Source organism: Parus major, chromosome 10 (genome assembly GCF_001522545.3).
Source record: "Parus major isolate Abel chromosome 10, Parus_major1.1, whole genome shotgun sequence".
In the NCBI taxonomy this organism is placed as follows: Eukaryota; Metazoa; Chordata; class Aves; order Passeriformes; family Paridae; genus Parus; species Parus major.
In genome coordinates, this window is record NC_031779.1 from 17,214,834 (window position 1) to 17,240,202 (window position 25,369).

A 25,369-nucleotide genomic window follows, 5' to 3' on the forward strand; every position below is an offset into this window, starting at 1 on the left:
GGGCTCGACGGCGGGGCGATGGCCGCCCTCAACGGTGCCGTGGAGAACGGGCAGCCCGACAAGAAAGTGCCCCAGCTGCCGCGGCCCCTGCGCAGCCTGGAGGTGAAGTACACCAAGGTGAGCCCGCCAGGCGTGGGGCGCTGGGCGGCGGGTGGGCTTCGCTGTGGTGTCGCCGATGCTCCGTGGAGTCAGGGTGGCGGTGAGGTGTTATATTTTTAATACAAAATTTCCACCCTCAGTGTTGTTTTTCTTAGCTTCATTTATTCCTTCTTCTGTCTGAGATAGCAGGTTTATAGGGCTTTGAGGTTGAGCAAGCAGATGACAGTGGCGTTTCTAATAGAGCAACACTTGCCTCAATCCCTGTTGCCAGAAATCTACCTTTTTCTTTTTAATAAAATAACTCCACCAAAACTGTTGCTTTCACCAGACGCCTGGGCTCCTCTCCCTGGCTGTGGCGCCTGACACCATCTTCCCCTCCCAACCTACCCGTGAACGCCTCCAGCTCCTCGCTGGCGCTCAGCAAAATCCGATTTGGATGGGGTGAGCCTGGGCAGGGCGAGGAGAGCTTTATCCCTCAGGAAGCCTTTGCTGGGGTTGTGTTCAAGCGTCCTTGACCCACAGCTCCCCTGTGGGAAGGTGGCTCCGTGCCAGTGGTGGGTTTGGGCGGTGGCAAGCACAGGGCTGGTGTCCGGCAGGACTGGGCCTTGTGGAAAGGCTCTGCCGTGAGACTGGAGCCATCCTGCAGCTCCACAAGAGGAGCAGTGCTCGTGTCGGTGACTCTTCATCCCAGCTCCATGGCCTCCCCACGGGATGTGCAGTCGGGCTCTGAACCTACCCAAGCCCTCACGTCCCTGCTCTCCATTGAGTTTATCTTTTAATAGTTGCTCCTGACCTTTTGGTATAAACGAAAAGCTCCTGAGCTTGATATCTCTGTCCCTCAGAGGTGGGGCTGGCTTGGAGCTGAGCAGGGCTGCAGAAATCTCTGCTCCCAGTGCAGCTGTAGCTCTGCGATTGCAGAGTCGCTTTTTGTTCCATAACAGCCTGACCCACTGCCTTGCGCGGTGGGGAAAGTGTCCCGGCTGGTTATGCTGCTGAGAACCCTTGGCTGCCATAATTTCAACTTTGTCCCTGGACTACAAGAGCTGGAGGGGCTGAATGAGTGTGTTGCTGTTGCATTTTTGTGTTAAGTATTAGGAAAAAACAAAATTTGAAGCTCATTCCCTTGAAGCAAGAAGGAGTGAACAGCGATAGTTTATCCGGTGAGGTGTTGATTTGAATTAGGCATCCAAAGTATTGAAACAGATTAGCAATTAGGAGTAATCACTGGACTAGATTAATTTTTAACATCCGAAATTTATCTACTCTTTATTTGTCAGATAAACTCGTCATTTAGCAGCAAATTGGATCTGCAGCTGCTGATTGCGGAATGGCGTAATGCTGCACAAACAGCTCTTTCCTGCGTCCAAAATGGACACGGCCATTTGAGTTCTTCTTAAACATCCAAATGTTCTGGTTTTTGTTATTTTTATTGTTGTGAACACTTTTAAACACTCCTTAGGGATCTTATCCTGCAGCCGTGTACGTTTTAAAACTTGCAGTTTGTGCTCCACAGTTTTGCCAGAGACTGTGAGCGCTAAGAGTCAAGGTAGTATCTTTAAAATGGAAACCAATGTAAATTAAAAGTGTGGGTTTGATGTTGGATCTGATGCTCCCGGTGCATTTGAGAAAATAACGAGCAGCAGTCAATTTTCATAAAGCTGTGAGGAGTTTTGTGCAAGCTCTGAGTTTCACCAGATGTTTACAGCTGACAGCATGCTTCCCTGTGCCTAGAGGAGGTTTTTATTTTTGGTTCTACCAGTTATGGGGCTGGGGGAGAGGCAAAGTTTTTCAACAAAGATCTTTCTTATTGAGCAGCTTAGTGCTTGTCATGGGTGTGTGATGGAAGTGATCTGTCCACAATTCTTTGTCTCAAATTTTGGCTATGAAGTATGAAGTGCTGATATACTGTTTGATTTGATTTTTACTCCTGGCACCAAGGACTCATGATTCCCAGAATGTTGCCAGTGTATATGTTACATTTAAAGCAGCCTGATCCTGTCACTCTTGTGTTTTATTACTTAGTAGGAACATCACTTTCCCACAGAGTTAGTGTTTAATGCAAAGGAAAAATCAGTATCCCTCTCCAATGCTTAGTTTGTGAGTATATACCTGATACTGCAATTTTATGGTTCCTGACAGATTTCTCACATTTATAATACAACTTTTCTTCATTTGGGAAATGAAGAAAAACAGAAGTTAAAATGTGTAAATGTTAAGATGTAGCACTTGGATAACGGAGGTAGTTTGCGAGCACTGGTGTGCTAAACTGCAGTTAGTATTTCTAACATTGTATCTTTTCTTGTGACTTCCCTTGGCAACATTTTTTGTGAAATTTTCTTTTTCTCAGCCTTTATGAAACAGGTGGGTCCAGCAGTGCAGCTTCTACCCCAATTACTCTTTTGATGCTTTATGCAGAAGTAATAAGAAAAAGTCCTTTCAGGAAAGAAAACTATGACCCAAAGCAGTGGGAATTCCGAGTGTAAGAGATGCAACATTAATCTCCTGGTGGTGTGTAGAGACTCATAAACAAGATTGCAAATGTGGATGGCTTCCAAATAAAAGCACTAGCTTACAGCCACTAGCAGGCTACTAATAAAGATTACTTCATCTAATCTTATTTCAAGTATATTTATAAAATATAACACTGCCAAGTCAGATCACAGTGTGGATAAGATGCATGTTGAATCGATTAATTGTATATAGGTATTCATGTTCTGTTTATAGTGAGTAACAGCACTCCAGTATTTAATGCATTTTCAGTTACGCAATGCTGGGACTGTTTGTTCTTGCTCTGGAAATGCAATATTTTGAAACACTTAAATCTTGTCACAGATGACTCCAAGTGATGTGGGAGGCTTGATCTGGCCTGTGACAAGGCATGGTGAGGTATAACCGAGCCAGAACCCGCCTCCAGCGGACACTGCTGGAGAGGGGAGCAAGCTGTGGCGGTAGCCCAGGGCAGGGCACAAACAGCCAAGTAATAATTGTACAGTAACATGTAACAAGGGGCTCCTTTTGCCTCAACCATACAAGTTTCTCTTGGTGTCTGCTTGCTGTTCCCATGGAGATGTATTTCAAAAACTGCCCATTTCTCACTGCCAAATCCCAGTGTTTTTCTGTGTGGGACCCTTGCTCTGCCTTCCTCTGGCTCAAAACTAGCCGGGTGCACAAAGTTTGTAAAAATAATTCTGTATTGCCAGCAGTGTCCCTGGGAGAGAGACTGAGTGCACTTGACTCTGCCATGGGTGGAAGTTGAAGAGCATCTGGACCCTTGAGGAGCACTTGTGGGTTTTTTTGTCTGTATCAGTTTTTCTTTCTCCTGCCCATCCCACTCCCCTTGCTCTCTTTTCAGATATTCATTAACAATGAATGGCACGAGTCTACAAGTGGAAAGAAGTTCCCCACCTACAACCCTTCAACGCTGGAGAAAATTTGTGACATTGAGGAAGGAGATAAGGTAAGTGTTGTTGGACAAACTGTGCAAAAGACATTGCCTAGGGGATTTTTTTTGTAGGAAAGCACACAGAAGAAAATCTGGCTTTTAACAACAACATCAATCTGGCCAGACTGAGCTGGAGGTCTGGGACACTGGATGTGCTGCCCAAGAATTACATGGGTTGGGAGGCATCAATCCTGTCCAGAGGCACTTTCCCTGATAGGAACTGGCTGCTGAACACTGTCAGAGGAATGAGATTGAGCATCATTCTTGTGCCATAGACTGGAAGGAAGTAGCCAGCCTGAGGAAATAGCAATGATGGTGTGTGCACACCCCTGACAGTATTTGGGCCCTATGTTGGGGGTGGTTTATACTCCAGCTGCAGGGCAGCCTGTTGAAGACACTGAACTGAAACTCACCCTTTTTTAAACACAACCTGAGTACTTGGGGGAATTTAAGCTCAGGCATGTGAACACTGACCACTTGCTGCTGGAGATGTGGTGCTACTTTTCCAGCTGGTATTGTGGGTTCTGGTCTCCTGCACAAAAGGGGCAGCTCTCACTAAAATCAAAGTAGCATCTCAAGAGTCTTGGTAGTCCCTGGCTGGCCCTGGTGTGCTGTAGAGTAACATGAGATGTAGCTGCTTGAGTTTGGTAACAGTCTGAGGTGAAGAATCCCATGTGACACTTTTTTTGTCCAAAGCAGCTCATTGTGTATGGCCCAACTGGTCTGACCTATGGAAAAGAGCTGGGCCAACATCTGGCTTTGTGCAGGAAGTCATGAGAAGGTGATTCACAGCTGCTGTGCCGTGCCAGGGCTTTGGTAGCTCATTGCTGTGGGCAGTAAGTGATGGGCAGTGTGGCCATTTCTGCCTGCACTGAAGTCTTTTTCTTGGTATTCAGGCCTGTCCAGTGCATGTGAGGCTGCCTCCAATACTTATTGCCACTGGGGATCTGTGCATCCATGGGGCAATTACACATTGAGGCAGAGCCAAACATTATGTGTAATTTCTTTATCCTGACTGGGTAGGACACAACTGTGTTTAATTGCAGTGGCATGTAAACAGTGGAATTGAAGCTGACTCTGATGCAACTGTATTTTGATAGGCAGAAACCATGACGTTATTATTGTTCCCTGAGCTAAGTGTCTCCTCAAGCAGCTACAGAATATTACATGAGCAGTTTGTGTCTGCTTCTGAGTGTTGGCTAAAGAAAATTGTTATACACAACTAACAGGCTGGTTTTGCCTACTTGAGATTTGTCCCTGTCAGCTTCTAGCTTGCAGGGGGTCACTGTAAACTTTTCCAGTCAGTGGAGCTCTCTCCCCCTGAATACTCACTATAGGTGACTAATTTCTTAGTAGAAATTGCAGCCAAAATGTAAGCTATCTGTGCTTTGGATGCTGAAAGCCTCTTCTCCACATTATACCTTTTAAAACATTATTTCGTTCTAACTAGGTTTTTCCATGAAACTGAGTGGGGATTAGACCTGGATCTGGATTAATTAAAAAGAGTCATGGGTGACAACCATCCCCAGCTAGCTGTTTGCCTCTTGGTGACACTTGACTATGTCCTACTCTCTTCTGGCAAACTAAGCTCCCTGAGGCTTCCCTTGCTCTGGTTCATCCCCTTCTGGGGCTGTAACTCCAGTCTGCTGGAGTCAACCCAGGAAGCTGTGAGTTATGTTTGGTGTCCCCACATGCCTCTGTACTTGCTGTGCTGTCCAGTGCCACTGCAGGGGTAGTGGTTACTGCTACTGGCTCTGGCTTCAGCTGTGCTCTGCCAATGTTTGGCTCTGCCTTCATTGCGGGCTGGGAGCAGAGCTCCCCTTCCTAAGCCCTGAACAGAAACCTGCCCCTCCCTGGCCATGCAGAGTGTTTTGCTTAGGCTGCACGTGAGGGGTGGAAATTTGGCAGCCGATATCTCAGCGATGACAGTTTAGTCTGGTGCTGAAACTCGGCCAATGCTTAAGCCTAGAAGCAAGGGTTTTGTTATCTGTTCTTTAGTTATAGAATTGTCCTTGATGGGACAGTTGAGGGATAAAGAAAAGTTTGTGTGGAAAAAGAAGCTCTGAAAATAAAATGGTGGATGTTTCCACTGCATGCTGGATACCTCACAAATAAAAGCTTAATGTCCAACTGTTTGCCAGGTTGATAATGGAAAAGGAGAAACTCTGGTGCTGTCCCTAACACTTGGAGACAGGCTTTTTTCCTTCTAGCAGCTTGCTGACATCCATCAAGGGCAGGAGAAAAGTGCTCCTTCCTCAAAGGAGTGCCCAGCTCAGTTGCCACAGAGCATGGGCAGCAGCTCCACAGCTGTGGCTGTCAAGTCTCTGGCATGATCACTTCTAAACAGTTCACTCTTGTGTGGATCTTTGAAGAGTTTTGAGAGGGATTTCTTCACAGTCAACCTGTCCCCTTCAGATTATAAGTGGCAGGCTGAGGTAAGACCACAGCAGACTTGTAACGCCCTCAGTAATGATTTTGGACGTTTCAGGCTGTTAGGATGCTGTTTGTAGGTGTTTTGAATTCAAGTCTGGAACTTAAAGCAATTCAATGTGTGGACTGTTTGCAGGGGAGCAGATCAGGGAACCTCTTCTAACTGAAAAACTTGTGCCCTATGTCAGAAGAGTTGCTTTCCAAAGATGTGCATAGGGGAGGCTTTTTGAAGAAGTCAGTAGGTGAATTGAAGAAAGAGGGTCTCCAGTGGGTGTGCTCCATTCCTGGCACATCTCCTCACTGGAGCACTCTGGGGCACCCTGAGACTGAAGAAGAGCAAGGCATTTTTGCAGGCATTTTCCCCACTCACAGAGCCAGTGGAGTGATTGTCTTTACTGTGCTCTGCAGCCTGCTGCTGGGACAAGAGAGAGGAAAAGAGGATGGGAAAGAAAAAAGGAGCAGCAATGAGCTGGACTTGAGGTAGAGGAGGAAGATGGACAAGGCAACTTAGAACAAAGAACAGTGTTCAGTTTGTTCAGGGGGGAAGGTATGTGATTGTGTAACTGGGGGTTGTATCATAACTCAAACATCCCAGGTGGATATGAAGGTTTGCAGGCATTTCTCAACACTGTAAAGACTTTGCAATCTTAATATTCTTAGTGGAGCTTTTTATGTAATGCTCAGTAAATCTGTTATAGGTCCAAGTGGAGCACCAGGATGCATGGATCTCCACCTCCTGTGGTTTTGTGCACCACAGGGTGTTCCTGGCACCTTGACAGTTCAGAGTCACTTTGTCACGCCTTGTGCCTACCTATTGCAACATGCCTGCAATGAACATGCCATTCAGACTCCCCTAATGCCTAGTCATAACAGGATGGATTAAGAATGGCATTTCAGCCTTCCTGAAGAATTTCCTTGTTTTTGCTGGTCTCTCAGGCCTATTGAGGCTGTGCAGAAAGGTTCTCAGGATGTCACTTGGTTGTGCTACCCTGAGGGTGTTTAGGGAAAGCCTGTTTGCCTGTGTGACAGTGACTGCAGGCTCTGAGCCACTATTTGTACCCAGAATGTCTGAGAAAGATGGTTGTCTTTACTTTTCTCTCTACAGGAGAGCCTGTTGCAGCAGGCTCCCATTTTCAGGACTCCCAAATGCTCCCATTTTTAGAGACTGGGGAAGATCTGGGCATGCACTGAAGTCCTCTGCCCATGCAGTCATCTCACTCTTGTTCTGAGTGCCAGGGTGGAAGGAAAACCCTCACTACCAAGGGCATTGTGCCACTGCAGACCCAGTTCCCTGCACATCAGTGCTCCCAGCCTGGTTGCAGAACTAATTAATTGCTGCTAAGGAAATACTTGTTCAAACCTGGCACACTTATGTTCCTTTTCCTGCTCTGTCACATTAAATATTGCCCTTTTTCAGCTTAAGTCTTCATTCCAGCAGGCAGGATGAGGGATACAGAAGAGGCTGGTGGTGCCTTCTGGCTTTTGTGATGTGCCAGGCTGAATCCAGATCAACTCCAGCAGAGTGAGCCATTGAAAGGCCTGTTGTACCCATGGGTGATGGGCCCCAGGCAGGACCTGCCCATGTGAGCTCAGTGGCTCTGGACACCTCTGCATCACCAGCATCCTGTGCCGTGAGCCATACTGTGACAGCACAAGTTTCCTCCAATGGCTTCCCATCAGTTCTCTCCCAAAAGGATGGATTTCTTTTCCTGACAGAATAGGCCAGACTGTTTCAAAGCTGTGTGGTTTCTTTGTAAAGAAATGGAGCCAAATTTAATGTAAGGTACCATTGGGTATATTGGGTGATAAATTTGCAGGTTTGACCATGAACTTCTTAAGAACGCAGTGTGTCTCCCTACAACATTTTTTTCTTGAGCACCACACATCCCCCCACCATGAAGAGGGTGTGGCCAGATCTAGTTGGATCAGTACAGAGGCTTATTTCCACACTGTAGCCAGCCAAGACTTGAGAAAAGGTATCGATGAGAGCAACTGGTGAAGTGCTGGGAGGAATGATCAAAGTCTGACACCCTCCCTCCTTTCCCACCCTTCAAGCCATATATTGCAAGCTCTCCATCAGCTGAAGTGAGGCTTGGTCTCTGCCAGACCTTACCTACAGCAGGAGTCTGTCCAAAGCTTTATCAATGCTTGGGGTACAGCCTTGGCCTTGTGGATGTTGGTGGCAGTGTTTCCATAGATTCTGTTGGATTGGGAGCCCTTGGCTTCACTTTTTTAATCAATGTATCTGAGGTGAAGAGAGGAGTTCCAGGGCATACTGTGGCCAGAGCAAATGCATGAAGCTCTGCGGGTCATGGTGTAGGAAGATGGGGAATTTGTTCCCCCTTTGGTTAGTAACTTTGTTAAACAGAGGTGGATTTGGCCCAGAAGATGATAAAGCTGTTGGGAGGTGAAGGGAGAATGGCACTAAGTGTGTGCAGGGAAATCTCTTTGTCATAGCACTGAACAGTGAAACCTTTCCCATCTGGTAGAAATGTTCTGGGAATTTGTTCTAGGATCTAAGGGTGATTTTTAGTGTGTTAACTGCCTTGGCATGGGCTCTAGGGGAACTAGATGGTGGGATCTGAGCTGTAATTACTTCCCTGGGTAAAATCTTGATCTCATGGGGGATTTTCCTGCCCACACTTGTTTAGAGGAGGCTAATTCATGTAGGTCAGTGGCCTGTCATGATTCTTCATCCTCCCCCAGTGTCACATCCTGTACTGGCAGGAACATGATTCTGGATTATTTTATAAACAAGTCAGTTACATTAAATTACCCCTGAAAGACCCAATTGGTATTCAGACCTCAAGGTTGTTTATGAGCCCAGGCCAAACCTAAAACATATTCCCGGCTTGAATTCAAATGCAGGAGTGAAATGAAAGTGGTTTTGTTGGCCAACTTGGGTTTGGCCACCACAGCATCAACTTGGAAGCAGCCTGGGGGGGTGGTTCTGTGCCATTGTCCAGCTCCTTCCTTGTAACCTGAGGTTTTCTTGTGTTTGTGTTGTGTAGCCTGATGTGGATAATGCAGTGGAGGCAGCGAAGGCAGCATTCCAGAGGGGCTCTCCATGGAGACAGATGGATGCCCCAAGCAGAGGAAGACTCCTGCACAAACTGGCTGATCTCCTGGAGCGGGACAGAGTCATCCTGGCAGTGAGTACTGGGGGCAGTGATAAGCCAGCAACATTTGGCTCATAACCCTGCTCCATCCCTCTGGTGTATCCATACCTACCCAATATTTTTCTTTTATCTCCATTTATGAAGGGCAAAAGAGTCCATACAGGAGTCATGGCTTTGTTACTCTTTCTGCAGGATATTAGGGGGCTTAGAAGGCTCAGTTCTTCTACATAGTTGCCTTTTGTGCAACTTCAGCTAGTTATTGAAGTGATTAAAGATATTAATACTTAAATTTTCAAAGTAGTATTTGTTGTTTTGCTTTAACAATCATTGATGTTTATAGCTGTCTCCCAGCTCTTATTAAAAAAAAAAAACAAACACACCAAAACAACCAAATCACACCGAACCACCACAGCTGACTCATTCTTTATTACAAAAATGCAGGTGGCTTTGATTCTATACAAATTCCTTCCCTTAAAATGTGGGGCTGGAAAGAGCATCTTTCTCTTGCTGGATACCATCCAAAGTTTAAAATGTGTGTAAGTGGGAATTGCTTCTTTCCCTATTGAACATACTGGCTCAGAAAAATTTCTCTACAACTGTGAAGCTGTATTAACTTGGACTTTTGCACTGGAGAAATATTGCTAATGATTCCATGATCCTGTCCTGGAGGAGTCCTGCTGATGCAGAACAAAGGGATAAGAACCTGAGCTAAAATGTGCTCAGCTAGTAGAAGCCTTTGGACTCTACTGAGGCTTTGCACATCTTTCCAAGTGATACCCACAGATCCTCAGCTTGGGGCTGTTGTCCATCCACATCTAAGCTCTTGGATCTGAGCACCTCTCCATTTCAGTGCTGCACTTTTATCTTCAGGGAAAGGCATTGATGACATTCCATGCTATCAGATGTGCAGGTAACTGAGCCAGTGTCCTGCTGAGGTCAATGGGAACTGACACCCATGGGATGTGCTCAGAGCCTATAACTGTGTGATTATTTTGAGCTGGGCCTCTTTCCCCAACACAGTGTCTTTCAACCACATGACTGCTTTCAGTTTCAGCAGGGCAAAACCAAAACATTCAGTTCTGAACACAGTTCTGGGCAGAAAATAAGAGGGAGGAGAAAAATATATATGTGTGTGTGTGAATAAACCCTATTAATTTTTGCTCACTTTTTGATGTGACTGGAGCACCCTCCTTTTCCTTTAACCAGAACAAACTTCAAGTTTTCTGCTGTCCTTCTGGTCTGGAAGGGCTTGTTTGGCATTGCTGTTTGCACTGCAGAAAACCAGCCCTGGCTGCTTTGGCTGTGTGCTAAGCAATGACTTATAAAAATCAGTTGTTTTAGCAGACATTCAGTGGATAACAATCCTCACCATTCCAAGGGGAATGTCTGTTTGAGTGCTGTTTGGACCCTAATGTCTGTGGAGGGTGACAGGGTATGACTTCATGTGTAAACAAAGATGTTTCATTCTACCAAGGGATAGTACTTCCTTTATGGATGTGCTGGCCATTTGCACCAATATTCCATTTAATGACCTGAGCAGAGAACAAAGCATTCCCTGAGCTAATGTCCAGAACAGTGTGAAGGACACAGGCTCAGCCTGGACTGTGTTTAGAGCTGATCAGCACCAGTGCAGCAACTTCTGCCTTTCCCTGGGCTCAGCATAGACATGAGCCCAAAGGTTACTTTACCAGAACTCTGTAAAAAGTATGTTTATCATTGGGTAAAAGAGGCTTTTCAGAGGTCTGGTTTAGGCTTATGGAGCAGAAAAATTAGATTATTTTTTCTAATTGAAGGAAAGTAGCTCTGCCTGATTTTGGTGACACCATCTGGACTCCAGAACATCTGTGTTGGAAGGTCAGTTAGGGTGAAGTCATGATGCTCACATTGTTTCTGAGCAGTGCCCCAGACCCCAGCCCTGTATCCCACCCACACTCACCTTCTGGAGGCTTCTGGAAGGTGCTCTTTCGGCACAGCCCCTGAATAAAGCAACTCCTGTACACATCAGAGTTGCTGTCTGCTTTCCCTTCTTATTATTTATTATTTGTATTAACAAGCTCATTCTGTAAATATAAGAGGAGGGAAGAACATTCCATGTCTTCAGAGCAAGGCAGAATAAAGCTGAGAAGAGGGTTTTTTAAGAGAGAAAAAAACCAAAATGTTGACTTGTCTGACAGTGCATGAAACTTGTTGGTTTTTTTCAGACTCTAGAAACCATGGACACAGGAAAACCTTTTCTGCAGGCTTATTTCATTGACCTGGAAGGCTGTATAAAGACACTCCGGTATTATGCTGGATGGGCTGATAAAATTCAGGGCAGAACTATTCCAGTGGGTGAGTACCTTCACACCCAGCTTTAGAGCTGGGTTGGGATCAGGCTTGAGGTGGAGGGAGATCAATGGAAAGGCTAGCTTCTGAAAACCTGCAAAAATAGCCTGCACTTCCTTTCCATTTCAGGATGCATTTTAAATATTGAAACTAATGGGAGAATTTGGTTAATGCCTGGATAGATCTCTGGAAAATAATGTGTGGGCTTGTATGTTGCTTTTTTAACAGAGAAACTTTTGGTCAGAGCAGTCACAGAGACAGAACACTTTGGCCCAGGTATAAAAGTTCAAATCTAGTTTTGGTGAGAGCAAGTTAAGAGAATGGATGTCCTTATGGCACAATGGACAATATAATGTATTTTCAAATTTGGCCCTTTTTATCCTGCATGTGGGTGATCACTGAGGCTGTGTGAAGGACAGATACTGTAGACAAATTAGTCACCAGAGGAAGGACTCTGGAGGGCTGAGCTTGTTCAGTCTGTGCAGACAGCAAAGGGAGCCATGTCAGTCCTATAAACTGGGATTTGTCACCCTCATTCAGAGTGGTGTAAAGCTTTGCTTGTCTGGACACTGCTTGTTTGTCCTGATTTGAAATCACTTAGAAAAAGCATCATTAGAAATGTTCTTGCTCTTGTCACATCTTCCCAATGAAACTAGGTGTTCAGCAAAAATGAATTTGAAAGGCAAATGTTCTTCCTGCTTTCTCTTTGAAAGGATAACAGCAGTATTTTAAGGTGAATGGTATTACTTTAGTTCCAGAGTTGCATCTTTTTGTAATTTCTTTCCAGGAGCACAATTCCTGTTATACTGAACAGGATTCCTGTATAAAATGGGTCTTTCTCTCTCAGGGAGACAAGTGCTTTGTGTTTTTCAGTAGGGCACAATCTGAATGAAATTTGTTTGCTCTTCACTGTGATAAAGTTATCCTCCCCTCAGCTTCAACACAGGGAATTTGCAGAGGGAACTGAACCCTGGTTTTAAAAGGTTCCTGTGTGACTGAGTGGTGTTTGACTTTCAAGCTGGTACAAGACCTGTACTCAGATCTTCATCTGCCTGGGATGTTCCAAAGACAGGAGTCAGGATGAACAGACACTGTGTTCTCTAACATGGGCTTAGTTCTGTCCCCAACCTGTTAGTGTGCAGTTGTCTCACACACTTTCTGCAAAAGTGAGGATTTTGACTATTTTGTCCCCTTTTACTCTCTTGTCTTGCAGATGAAAATTTTGTCTGTTTCACCCGGCACGAGCCGATGGGTGTCTGTGGAGCCATAACTCCAGTAAGTGACAGTGCTGGTGCCCTGCATATCCCATAGAACTGGAAATTCCATGTGCACTCCATCCTACCCTGCAGCTATTTGCTGCCTGCTTAAGCACAGCTGTTCTGCAGGGAACTCCCATCTCAGTGGCCTGATGTAGTTGTGTTTTACCCCCATGCCAATTGCTCTTGGCAACAGAAATGCTCTGCAGTGGAAGGGTGGGTCTCCTAATCAGATGCTCTGTTGCTCTCTGAGGCTGACACCAGTCATCAGAGACCAGTCAGAGCTCTGACTCTCACACTGCTGGGACAGCCATCTCATCATTAGGAGTGCTGGCTTTTTGCTGCCTCGTGCTGATGCATAATTTTGAGTTTTAAATCATATCCATGATCAATTAATTATGTCTGGCTGTTCTCTGAGCTTTCTGGGATTAAATCTCACTGAATAGTTTTCTTTTCCTTGAGGTCTCATTCTCTGCTGAGAGGACAGTGTGGCTAGCTCTTGGAATGCCTCCAGTGTTAGCATGTGTTGCTTGCTTTGTTTCAACAGACAGCCAGGAAGACTTTACAGCTCATGGGAGACAGATTTTGTTCCTGTCTGGTTGTAAAATGCTTTGAATGTGATATTCTACAATTTGTGAGGCAAATGGTGCTGTGTCAAGATTCTGTTTGAATACAGCACCAAGTCTGCCAGGGCTCAAGAAGTGTTTGGACAATACTCTCACTCCTGTGGTAGAAGTCTTGGTGCTGTCCTGTGTAGGTCCAGGAGTTGGAATTGGATGATCCAGTGGATCCCTTCTATTCAGGATGTTCTATGTTTATATGGTTCTTGGATCAATAAGAGTTCATGGAGGATTTTGACTTTTGAGATAAGGTCAAAGACTGAAAGAAATGCATGTGGCACATTGGATTTGCTGGACCCTGGGAATACCAGGTTTGGACCAAAGATGTCTGGGGCAATTCTGCTTTTTCCTTCAGCAGGACTGAATTTATAACCCAGATGATAAGACATGGTCTCTTTGGCAGTATCAGGGTGAGGCAAAGTGGGAGGTTATCAAACATTTGTCTTGATGACTTCACAGCTTTTCTGGCTGAGCAAGCAATGTGACTGCAGGTGAGCAGAATTTATGACTTAAGATCAAAATCTCAGGTTCCTCACTCTGATCACCAGTTAAAAGGTATTTCCCTGTCACTCTCAGCCACCTTTGGCACTCAGAAGTGATTTGGAAATTATCCCTTTAAAAGCCTACATGCAGGATGCTTTGGAAGGCCACTCTAGGGGACATAGTGGGACTTGAAGACCTCTAGACCAGCAGTAAATACAACAAAGTATAGAACCAAATTTGACTTAAGTTCAACTTAAGACTTAGCTTGTGTTTGTATAAAGAATGATTGGGGTCAACAAAACCACATCTGTTCTTCAGTTTACTCAGAACAAATCTTCAGTTTTTTCCCCAGTTTGATCTTGATAACACCTCCAGCCTGTGGGCTGTGTACTTGACAGAAAAAGATTGTCACTGTTCTGGGTATGATTTCCTAGAGCAATTAACAGTCCTCCTTTTTTCCTATGGCTTGACTATATTTAAAACAATGTTCTTAGCCAGAGAAGTTCTTAGGAATTTTAGCATATGGCTGATTTTTATCCCAAGGTGATATCATGAGGCAGCCCTGGAGTCCTTTACTGTTACTTTCACCAGCCACTCTGAAGCAGAAAGCTCCTAATGGGGCTATTTCATGCTCTGAAACTGTAGAAAAGTAGTGTAGGTGTAAATGGCTCAATCTGCAGTCAGACCTCCAAGAAAACTTAGGAGAAAAAGACAAATGGGCAAATTATGGGATGTGGCCATTGCAGATCACTGAAATGGAACAGGTCTGGGAAAAAGGGTGAAGCAAGTTGAAGAATAACACTTGAGACTAAATTCTGCTTTGTCTCAGAGTTAGAATAGAACTCATGGCTCAAAAACTACACTGCTAATTTATTTGTAAGTGTGAATTTGTGGATTCCTGACATACTTGGCTGCTTTGTTGATAGCTGAAGGCCCTTGGCTTGAGTCTTGACAAGAAGTCCCCTTGCTGTTGGCCTGCTTCCATCATCCCTGAAGCAGCATTAATTATTTTTAATGAAGAAATCCTTTCTGCTGCCAAATGACCTTTCTGAGATTCAGTGTGAGCTAGATTTTCCACTTCTTACTTAGACTCCAAGATCCCCAAATACACATGACCATGAAAGAGATTAGCAGAGAAAACTGATGTAGACTGGCTCCTAATTCCAAATTAGAAAACTAATTGGAAAGGAACAATTTACAATATGAAAGGAGTATAAGACCTCCCCTAGATTTCCATGACTGAACAACTCACTGCACTTTCCTAGTTATAAAACCAGAACTGAATGATATTATATAACTCAGAGCTACTCAGCCAGTGCTTAACAGAGAAAAATTAGGTTTTCTTCAATGAGTAGTTGCATTCTGTAATTCCCCACATACAGATGCTGTACAGAAGTGATGCATCAGAAAACTGTCTCCAACACAGTTTCTGTGAAGAGCCAAAATCCTACACAAAATGTGATCAAACTCCTTTAAAGAATGAGGTCACATAATGTAGAAGGTTGTCCAACTTACAGGATTAGTGTGAGGACTGCCAGCAATATCAGGGATCTCAGGGGGAAATCAAGGAAGTTATATTCCTTAGTCCAAGCAAACACAGTATTATAAACAGACTCTTCTCTTTGTGGCTTTCCTCCCAGTTCCTTTCTTCCCTGAGCTGGGAAAAGGCTGCGTGGAAGTGAGTAGGTGACTGTGCCAGGCTGATCTGACCAGTGATTTGTGTTCTTGCAGTGGAACTTCCCCCTGCTGATGCTGGTTTGGAAGATGGCACCAGCACTGTGCTGTGGAAACACTCTGGTCATTAAACCAGCTGAACAAACTCCGCTCACGTCGCTCTACATTGGCTCTCTGATCAAGGAGGTGAGGAAATCTGAACAGCCCCTCGAGGTTCTGTTCTCTTAAGGTCATAAGCAAGGCTGTATTTTGAATTGGCTTTCCAGATTTTTAGGTTTTAAAGAGTCTGAGCATAACAAACAGACTTCCAGCTTTAATAGCCTCACAAAGGAAAGTGAGAACAACCTCTGTCTTCAGTCTTTTTTTACAAAGGCCTTTGTGACTGGCTGGGAGGTGGTAAACATTACAAAACCTGTGCATTTTTCTCCTTTCTCAGGAAGCTGCAGAGAGAAAAAATGATGCTTTTCTTCCCCCACCTTGTCTTCCCCTCTCCCAAATGAGGGCAAGACAACAGCTCAGTTTTATTAGACAATGAGACAAAAAGGAGTGTGATTAGAGAGCAGTGTTATGTTTGTTGTTTTTAAGTGGGATAATTCAACCAAGACAGAGTGCCCTGGGAAACAATTCCTTGTCATTTCTGTGGTTCATAGAACAATTTAGTTATGTCTGGCCTGTAAAGTCATCTGAAATAAAGGCAAGATGATAGGTTGGGATTTTAAAATACTGGTTTAGGGCTTGTCAGTTAGGATCTTGTGTGCCAACAGATCTGTTAATTTTACAGAGAGGGTGGGAGGTGCACAGAACCTTCCAGCACTGTTCAGTACATCAGCTTCCTATAGCTATGGATGTGACTGACTGAGGAAAACTAAAGGAGTAATAGATGGGCTTTTGCCTCTCAGTTGGAAGTCTGTTTGTTATGCTCAGTCAAATGATGATTTTGTTCTTTCTTGGCTTAGCCTGGGAGAAAATAGAAAGATATGTTGATAATTGACACTTAGGGTTCTTCCATCAGGAAAGGAAGTGGAAAAATAATACCAGTTAAGTCTCCTACAGTTACTTGGCTTAATGAGATTACACAAGATGAGTGAGTGAGCACAAGGTGCAGTTGTCATGACTTCTAGTAAGCCCTTCCACACCACTGCTTTTTTTGACTCTGATATGCAGCTCCCCAAACACAGGTCTAGCATTCCCCCCAAAAGAACACCATTCAGTTCTGGTAAAATTATTTTTTTTCAGCTGAAATTCTAAGCTTGCTGTTTCTCACAGTTGTCCTTAAAGGCAGAAGTGCAATTAGAGCAGAATAACTCTATTTGAAGATGCTCCTTTCTCCACCCAAAATTAGCTGAATTCTTTGCTGTTTTTCAGAAAAAATGAGGTACAATTTTTTGATTTTCATCTTTAAAAGGATGTAGAAGATGTTACCACATGCACAGATCTATGTGTTACATTCAATGAAATAATTTCTGGCCAACCAAAATATTTTGGCTTTCATTTTTGCTGAAAAACTGAAAAAAACTTCTTGGCTCAGGATGTTCTGAACCAATTTTTTGCTTCCTTGTGGCTTTGCTGCTGACTCCAAACACCATTACTTGCACAGTTTGACACGCAGTATTTGCTTGAAAACTCATTAGCCAAGATGCAAACTCCATTAAATGCACTTTTGTCATTGTCACATCCATAGAAGAAATGAGACTGCCCTTCCAGTTAAAGAAAAGAAAAAATGGGGGAAAAAAGTCTTATGAGGATAATTTTTTTGCAAGACAGTACATGAGCAATTGCTTCATTTTTTCTCTATTAAAAAGAAATGGCATTTATTGAGATTTTGTATTAGAGTCATAGGAAATGAAGCAAATGGTTACATTCTGCAATTTCATCATTAGGAATTGCAGGGAAAACAGCCTTGTGCTATTGGTAGTAGGGGAAGGCTAGCTTAGAAAAGCAATAATCCTTCAAAGTCTTCTTTCAGGAAGTAAAACCAAACCAGTCAGTCCCTCAGTTCTCCTTGCACTAGAATTTCACCTGAAGTTTTGCCATTTGTCTGTTTTGGCAAAATTAGTAGTTGGCTAATCTATGTTGTAAATGTGGTGGAAACTTGCATAAGTCTTGTTACCATCTGCTTTTGTACTCCTGTTTTATTAGCCCCATCATCTAGTGAGGTTTTACTGACTTCTTAATCCCCTTGGTCCCTGAAGAACCACAAATGTCAACCTTTGTTCAAAACAAACTTTCATTCATTTACCCCTTGGCTGCAGCTGCACTGCAGTAGCTGGAGGCCAAGTTTGGCCGAAAGACTCACTCTCTTTTGACTTGAAACTGGGACTTCTCCAAGAATTCTTACTGAAACTTGGCATTTCCTAAGCATGGCTGTTAGCTTCACCCACATCTACTCCAGCTGGTAGCATGCAGCCATATTACTGGAAAGTCTGGAAAACAGGGATGTATCTGGTAAGAGCTCAGAGGACTATAGTACAACTAATCCAGGCTTCCTGAGAAATGAGCTGTGCTCTCAAATCCTCTACAGAGCTGGTTTTAATCTGTTTCAGGTGGGTTTCCCTCCAGGTGTGGTGAACATTGTGCCAGGCTATGGCCCCACAGCTGGAGCTGCAATTTCTACCCATGACAGCATTGATAAAATTGCTTTTACTGGATCAACCAAGGTAGGTGATGGATTTCTCAAAGATATCTGCTGTTTCTCTTTGCATTCTCTTGTGAACTGTCATCCATACAAGACTAGACCAATGAAAGGTCAGTGATTTTTGTATAACCAACACTTCTTCCATCACATTCGACGTGACAGGATTTCTCAGAAGTGTTTGGTATCTGTCTAATTCAGATCCTTGTGCTTGTGTGTAATAATCCCACATCTCTGAAAGCTGGGTTTTGCCAGACCACCACATTTCTGTAAGAACTTAGGTGCTCTGCCATAAGGCAAGGCAGTCTACAGGGCAGGCTGGCAGTGACTTAACATCATGTCATTGACCCGATGGAGCTTCTGGGCATGTTTGCCTGCCAGTCCTGCCCTGCAACTGGAAAACATGTCAGTCAGAGTCCTGAACAATTCTTCCTTGGCTTTAGTTACCTCTGAGGAACTAGGACTTAAATAAAAGCATGGCTTCGTGCCCAAGGCCTTCTCTGCTGACGTGGAGGGGATTAACATTTGAGCTTCATTCTGAGACCTGCACAGTAAAGCACCTTCTATTTAGGTTTTTTTTCCTGTAAATAGATGTGTCTGGCTTGTTTATGAGAAGGGTGGCCACAGAACCCTGCACTATCAATCACCTACAGCCATCCTCTTCCATGCCTACATGGGAAAAGTGTATATGGCTTGGCCAAGACCATGGAATTGAGCACAGCTGAGACATACAAACAAATCTGACTGCAGTAGTCACTGCTGAAAATTCTCAAACAAAAGCTTGCTTAGAAAAGTGAACACTTTTCCACGGACTGCTTTAGATGTTTCTTGCAGTAGATCTGCACCTCCAGAATGCAGGCAGTGTCCAAAGAATGGAAATGCTTATAACTAGTGGGGGCAGCTGAAGCAAATTCAGTCTCTTACTTCTTTGAGGAACACTATTCTTGCTGAGCATTTGCTGATTTCATCCATTCTTATGTCTGCCCTTGTAATTGTAGAGTGTGATGTGAATGTATAATGATGACAAATCACCTTGAAAGGTGTTCTTGGTCGGGAAAGGTAACTCCAAACACTCAAAAGCTGCAGCATTTACCAACACTACCATCTAGTGGCTTTGTGTACATCCAGTGCTTATCCCATAGGAAAAGGTGTGCTAAGCCTCTGTTTCTGTACAGGGATCATGGGAACAAACAGAACACAGAATAAAGTACAAGTTCACAGCGAGCTTTTATTTTCTTCATAGCTGGTCTAATCTTGGAGTTTACTTAGTTACATGCTTCTCTCCAAATCCTAGATCAGAAACTTTTAGCCCACATGAGACATTAGCTGTGTGAAAACAATAGAGCTTATAGACTCATCCAGCCCACATGGATCTGTTTGGGTTTTTAATGAAAAAGGAGTATCCAGTGGATTAGTGGCAGAAGGAAAATCTCAGCTGCTGGAGCCTGTAGGCAAAAAACTCCTGTAGACACTGCTTGTCTCCTAATCCATGGGTGTGCAGGAAACACCAAGGGAGACGGATCCTTTCCTAATGCATGTGTAATTTAGAAGTGTTTTCTTCCCCCTCCACCCATCTGTGAGTTCAGCTGCATCTTTGCAGCATTTTGCAGCACAGTGCTACTGTTTCTGAGCCAGGAAGTGAAGTTAATTCAAAATATATTTTGACTTCATTATTAAACCCCAGCTTAGGCTCAGTGCCAGCTTGGAATTACTGATCTTAAACTCCATGAGAATTTTTCCATATAGATCTCTTAGGTTATTAACTTGCTTCTCTTTGGCCAGCCAGCCTGCAGTAATGCCTTTTGCAAAGCTAGGATGCATCACTTATTTCTGCTGTCTCTAGAGCTAAGCTCTGAGTGACTAGAGGTGATCTCTCTTAAGTTCAGGAGTCATGCTCGAGTAACAAGGGCAAACCATGAGAAATGCAGACCTGTGATTACCAGCCAGCTGCCCCATGCTTTCCTTCCTCACAGTTCCACTCCAGGGCAAAAGTAGTTTTAGTCAGAAATAAAGGTAAGATTTCCATGTGCAAAGGTAAGATACAAGAAAACTGCTGTAATATGAGCAAATTCAAATATTACATCACTCTTAAGAAATTAACCTGTCCTAACAACTAAAGGTCCCTCCCAAATAGTTTTAATTCATACTGTTTCTGACAAAATTTGATTACTGAATTCTGAAAGCAGAGTAAATCCTTCCCTTCAGGAAACAGGTGTAGCTCTCCCATGCAGCCTGTTCTTTCAGACTTGCCTAAACCAATTCTTAATTCTGGGGCTGGTTTTGACCCAACACATCACAGCAGTAGGAAACTCAAACCATTTCAGGCTGCTCTCCCTGACCTCTACCTGCTTCAGTTGCCACCCAGGCTCTTCCACCCTTGTTGGCATCACACTCAAGATTTTTAGGGGAACAACTCATCTCCTCTTTATCTCACTGATACAGGTTGGAAAACTGATCAAAGAAGCTGCTTCCAAGAGCAACCTCAAAAGGGTGACGTTAGAGCTGGGAGGGAAAAACCCCTGCATTGTGTGTGCAGATGCAGACTGTGAGTATGGGTGTGTTTGCTGTAAGAGGATTGAAGGTGCTGGGGTTTGTGTGTCTCTGCTGTCCTCTGGCAGCTCACAGGGCTGGTGTTTCCACCCCAAAGGCTGGAGGAAGCATCTGTCCAAGGGCAGGATATAGTTCTGCATTCCTGAAGCTCTTCCCCAGCATGGGCATCATTCCCATGGCCCATGTTGCCTTCCCTGGGGATGGCTGCAGTTGTAGTTAAATCTTGCACTTGTGTGTTTGCTGTTTGTGGGCTTTCTCTTTGGCTGGCAGTTCTGAAGAGCCTGAGCCAAGCACTGAGGAAAAGAGTTTTCTGCAAAGCAGCCCCTCTGCAGGAATTCCTGTGACAGGGGAATTTTGTAGGACCTGATCTAATCCAGCCTTCACCTCTATCCTGGTGGTCTGCAGGGCTCATTTTGTGTGTTTCATTGCAATTTTGTTACATCACTCAGACCTCTGAGTGATGTGACCTCTGACCACCAAAATGGTTGGAAAATCCTATTTGGCTTCAGGAAAATCCTTTCCAGTCCTGCACAGCACAGGCTGAAAATCAGAGGTATTTGTGCCAGCTGCAAATAGTGAGCATTGTGAGGAGCTGGCCAAAGCTGGCATGCTGCTTTCTGAACAGTCACAAATGAAACTTGTCTTTAAGAACCAATGCATGGTATTAAGAATTCCCACAACAAGAAAACCTGGTCACTGCCTTCAGTGAGTCCTTGTGAGGAAAGTATCAGGAACTGTGGCCAGCTATACCTCAAGACAAAAGACAGGAAGGGAGATGGATACAATAAAAGATCTGGTTTGGGGGCACTGGGGCCCTGTGAGTGCCTTCTATGGGTGTGGACCATGGTCAGCATTTTTTAAGGAGGTTTTCCAAAGAGAAAGGAAAACAACAAGTCTGGAAACCCTGGAATGCTGAAACTGTTCATGTGCTAACACTTTTCCCTCCTGGGTCATCTCACAGTGGACTTGGCAGTGGAATGTGCCCACCAAGGTGTGTTCTTCAACCAGGGGCAGTGCTGCACGGCTGCCTCCCGCGTCTTCGTGGAGGAGCAGATCTACCCCGAGTTCGTCAAGCGCAGCGTGGAGTTTGCCAAGAAGAGACTGGTTGGAGACCCCTTTGATGCCAGAACTGAACAAGGGCCCCAGGTAACTGTGTATCTGAGAGCAGTTGTTGTTTGGTTTTTGGTTGTGGTTTTGTTTAATTTTCCTTGTGTAAATATTATCCTTACGGATGTGGTCCCAGCAGAAGTGCTGAGGGGTGAGTAATGTATCGTGGCTTTATTTTTTCTCTCTATTTTAAATATCAATTAATCACAACTGTTGAAATGTTATGTTGTAATTTTTTAAAAAAACACAAATGTATTTAATTGTGTTCTTATCCAGCTTTATGGAAAGGCCTGTCTCCCTGGTACAGTAACACAAAGCATGTTGCAGTGAGCCATAGCTCTGTGCAGAAGAGTGCAGCTAAATGGCTATTCAGCTCCTTTGGCTGTGTGGGTGATGACAAGTAGTTAGAGCCCAGAGACTCCTGAGTCCTCACTTTCCCTCTCCTCCTCTGCTGCCTTTCTGATCCTTTGGAGAAGTTTCAGCTGAATTAGGAGGAAGAAACATGCCAAACTGCTGTCAGAACCAGCCTCCTCAATACTTCCAGAGCCTTCCTCTTAGTTTTTCCTTTTGAGGCAATCTGAGTTATGCTGGAGAGCTCTGGGGGAAGATGATCCTTAGGTCAGATCTTCTAACAGGCCCACTGCTTGGTACCAAAAATAAAGCAAGGCTCCCAGAAACCTATAGCCAAGGCCTCTTTTTCTCAGTGCTGCACTGTGGGTTTTTTCTTCCTTGATGCTGTCTGTGTACGATCCCTCAGAGAAGGGGTAGCTCTGAGGACATCTGCCTCTCCTTATCTGGATCTGAATCTGCACGATTTACACATAGCAAAACCTCATTTCTTGCCCTCATGCATGGGGAATAAGATGATGTACATGCCCTGCTCATGCTGAGGCTGCATCTAGCCCTGTAACTTGCTAGGGATTTCAAACTGCTCAGGACTCTTAGGAAAAGAATCCCATGCTGAGACTTGCTCCAGCAGAGATGAGCTAACCCTCAAACACTGATTTCATGAGAACAGCTCCTGAATCTATTCAGTTGTGAGTTTTAAAGGGTGAAACACCCTGCAGTGAGTGGAGCATGTTGGGCTTGTTTAGTGTTGTTTAGTGCTTGTTTAGTGTTCATCAGTGTTCTCAGCTCTTGCCAGGCTGTTAGAGCACTTCCAGGGTGCACCATGGCCCAGCTCCATCCTCTGGGATCACTGATGTGACTTAAGGCAGACCCTTTGCATACATTAATTACCCCCTGCAATTAAGGGCAACAGCAAGTTGGAATAGCACTGTCTTGTCAGATTTTAACTGTGGCCCATCTGTCCTTTTTTCCTGCTCTGGCTTACCTGTTGTAGGAGAGAGAGCACACCCACACACACCTGAACTTGTGTATGCAACTGTCAAAGCCAGGATGGGAAGGTGTTGAAGGAGTGGGAGGAAACTGTAAATCCCAAAACTTTTATGTGGTTGCCAGTTCAAAGGAACAACCTCTTCCTCTGCTGCTTTTTCTCCTCACTCTCTGGAGCCTATGTTGTGGGCACATACAGAAACTGAAGCAGAGGAGAGAAATGATGCAGTGTCACAAGGACTTAAAAATACCTCTGAAAGTAGCAAAAATTTGTGCCTGTCCACAAGTTACTCTTCAAATGTGAAGCTTCCAGATAATTTCTTCCTCCCTGTTCTTGAAGTAACCTGCTTGGCTGTGAGGTTTATTTAATCTTGAACTGAGGGATAAGACAAGAATTACCAGGAAAAATTATTTGTCTTCTTAATCTCTCCTCATCAGATATTTTGGACCCAGCCCATTGCTTTCATTCTCCTTTGGTGTGAGTCAGGGTGAGCATATACAACATCATTACAGCAGTGATCCCCATTGTGAGATGGTCACTGGCTTAGAAGCCAACAGGGGGAAAGGGTTGAAGCCAACCTTCAGGCAGACAGTGGTTGTAGCTCATGATCTCTCTGGTCCTGCATCAGCTATAGGTGATGATTACCCTGTTCCACAGGAACTTGAAGTTGACATAAGCTAGTCCTGCAAAAGTGGTCCCATGTGCAGTTGTTTGTTCCTACATTGCACTGCAGTAGATTAGGGAACTGGTTGGTTCAGGTCTAATCCAGTCTTTTTGGAAGTGAGGAAGAAAAGTTTTACACAGGGCAGTCCCCTGATGTGGATCACTGTTCACTGGCATGGATGCTCATGGCATGGCAGTGGGGAAAAGACTGTGTCAGCTGCAGTATTGGGTTATGCTGATATAAACTGTACTGCTGTGATTAAAATTAGGTCAGCTTTAAACAGCATTAAATTTAGACAGAAATGAAGCATGCTTCTGATGAGACTTCTCCAAAACTCACATGTGTCTGGCAGTGCTGACTGGCTGGAATTCAAAGGACACCACAAGAAACCTGAGGGGTGATCAGGACTGTTTTGAGCAGAGTGCCAACCTCAAATGCAGACCAAGGGCAGTTTTGAACTTTGAATTCCTGGGAGCTGTATCACAGGAAGCAATAAAATAAATCTGCACAGATGGCAAACTGGTTAACCAGTGCATTACACAGCTGTGAATAGCAAACTGCATTAGATGGGACTGACATCCTGGGGCACTAGAACAGGGATTAGATTAGAACAAGACTAGAGTAGTTTTGTTATTTTAGAACTTTAAATACTGGAATTTGTGGACTGCAAGACCTAGTCTACAGAAATAAAACTAGCACTAATTGTGGCACTTGTTAGCCAGTAATTATTCAGCTCAAAACTTATAATTTGATTTATAAAATGGTGAATATTTTCCTTATACTGTAGACATGCACTTTAGGATTAAAATGTGAAAATTAAACATTTAAGTAGAAAGGGTTGTGTCCAACAGTCTGTTGGACCCAGTTGTGGTCTATTTTGTAGGATTACAAATACTAGGTTTACACATGGGAAAAATTCTCCTTGTGGTCTTGACTGAAATGAAGCAAGAGATGAAGATTTGGGGGTTCCCAGATTTTCAGTATTGCAGTGATCCTTAGAAGCTCCCTTCTCTATTGAATTAGATGAACAAATAGTAGAATTTGCTTTACCAGATCATGTGTTTTTAATAGAATTCAATGCTTGAACCATAAATAATAGTGGAGTAGGGGACAGAATTTAAACAAGCCCTGCAAGCTCTAGTTACAATGACAAACAGTTCCACCCTTGCATGTCATTTTTACAAATGTTTTCTTTCCCCAGTGTCTTTTCATCTAACTGTAGTTTGCCTTGCAACAAGTTACAGCTGTATAAATATCCTTGTTTTGTTTTCTGTGATGTGAAGTGGATGGACTGGATTGGTCTGGATCACAGACATGCCAGCATGGAAAGCACTTGCAGATATTTTCAAATTATTTACACTTGGCAACTAAGCAACCAGACAAATAGACAATGTGTATGACACCTGCCAAACTGTGTGACACTGTATCCTCCAGGAGGGCACACATTTCCTTGGGCAGTAGCATGAATTGTGTCTTTGGGTAGCACCTTAACACATGAGAGAACACAAGCACTTAAAACATGCTGCCCACAGTGTGTGTGCTACACACACATCTGTTTGCCTGGAGATGTGCTGGGCTCTGTTTCCACTGTGTACCAGAAGTACCCCAAGGACACCCTCCTGCAGCTTTGAT

At 44.1% G+C, this 25,369-nt stretch overlaps 1 protein-coding gene across 1 annotated transcript in view; it reads left to right on the forward strand.

Annotated features, from left to right (window-relative positions):
* Positions 1–6: 6 nt before the first annotated feature.
* ALDH1A3 (aldehyde dehydrogenase 1 family member A3) overlaps positions 7–25,369 on the forward strand; it is a 33,040-nt gene continuing 7,677 nt past the window's right edge. The window contains exons 1-9 of the mRNA XM_015639443.2: positions 7–117; positions 3,452–3,556; positions 8,983–9,123; positions 11,292–11,421; positions 12,629–12,690; positions 15,506–15,634; positions 17,992–18,105; positions 20,523–20,625; positions 21,592–21,776. Coding sequence (XP_015494929.1) covers positions 19–117; positions 3,452–3,556; positions 8,983–9,123; positions 11,292–11,421; positions 12,629–12,690; positions 15,506–15,634; positions 17,992–18,105; positions 20,523–20,625; positions 21,592–21,776 — 1,068 coding nt within the window. The 5' untranslated portion in view covers positions 7–18. The remainder of the gene's footprint in view (positions 118–3,451; positions 3,557–8,982; positions 9,124–11,291; positions 11,422–12,628; positions 12,691–15,505; positions 15,635–17,991; positions 18,106–20,522; positions 20,626–21,591; positions 21,777–25,369) is intronic.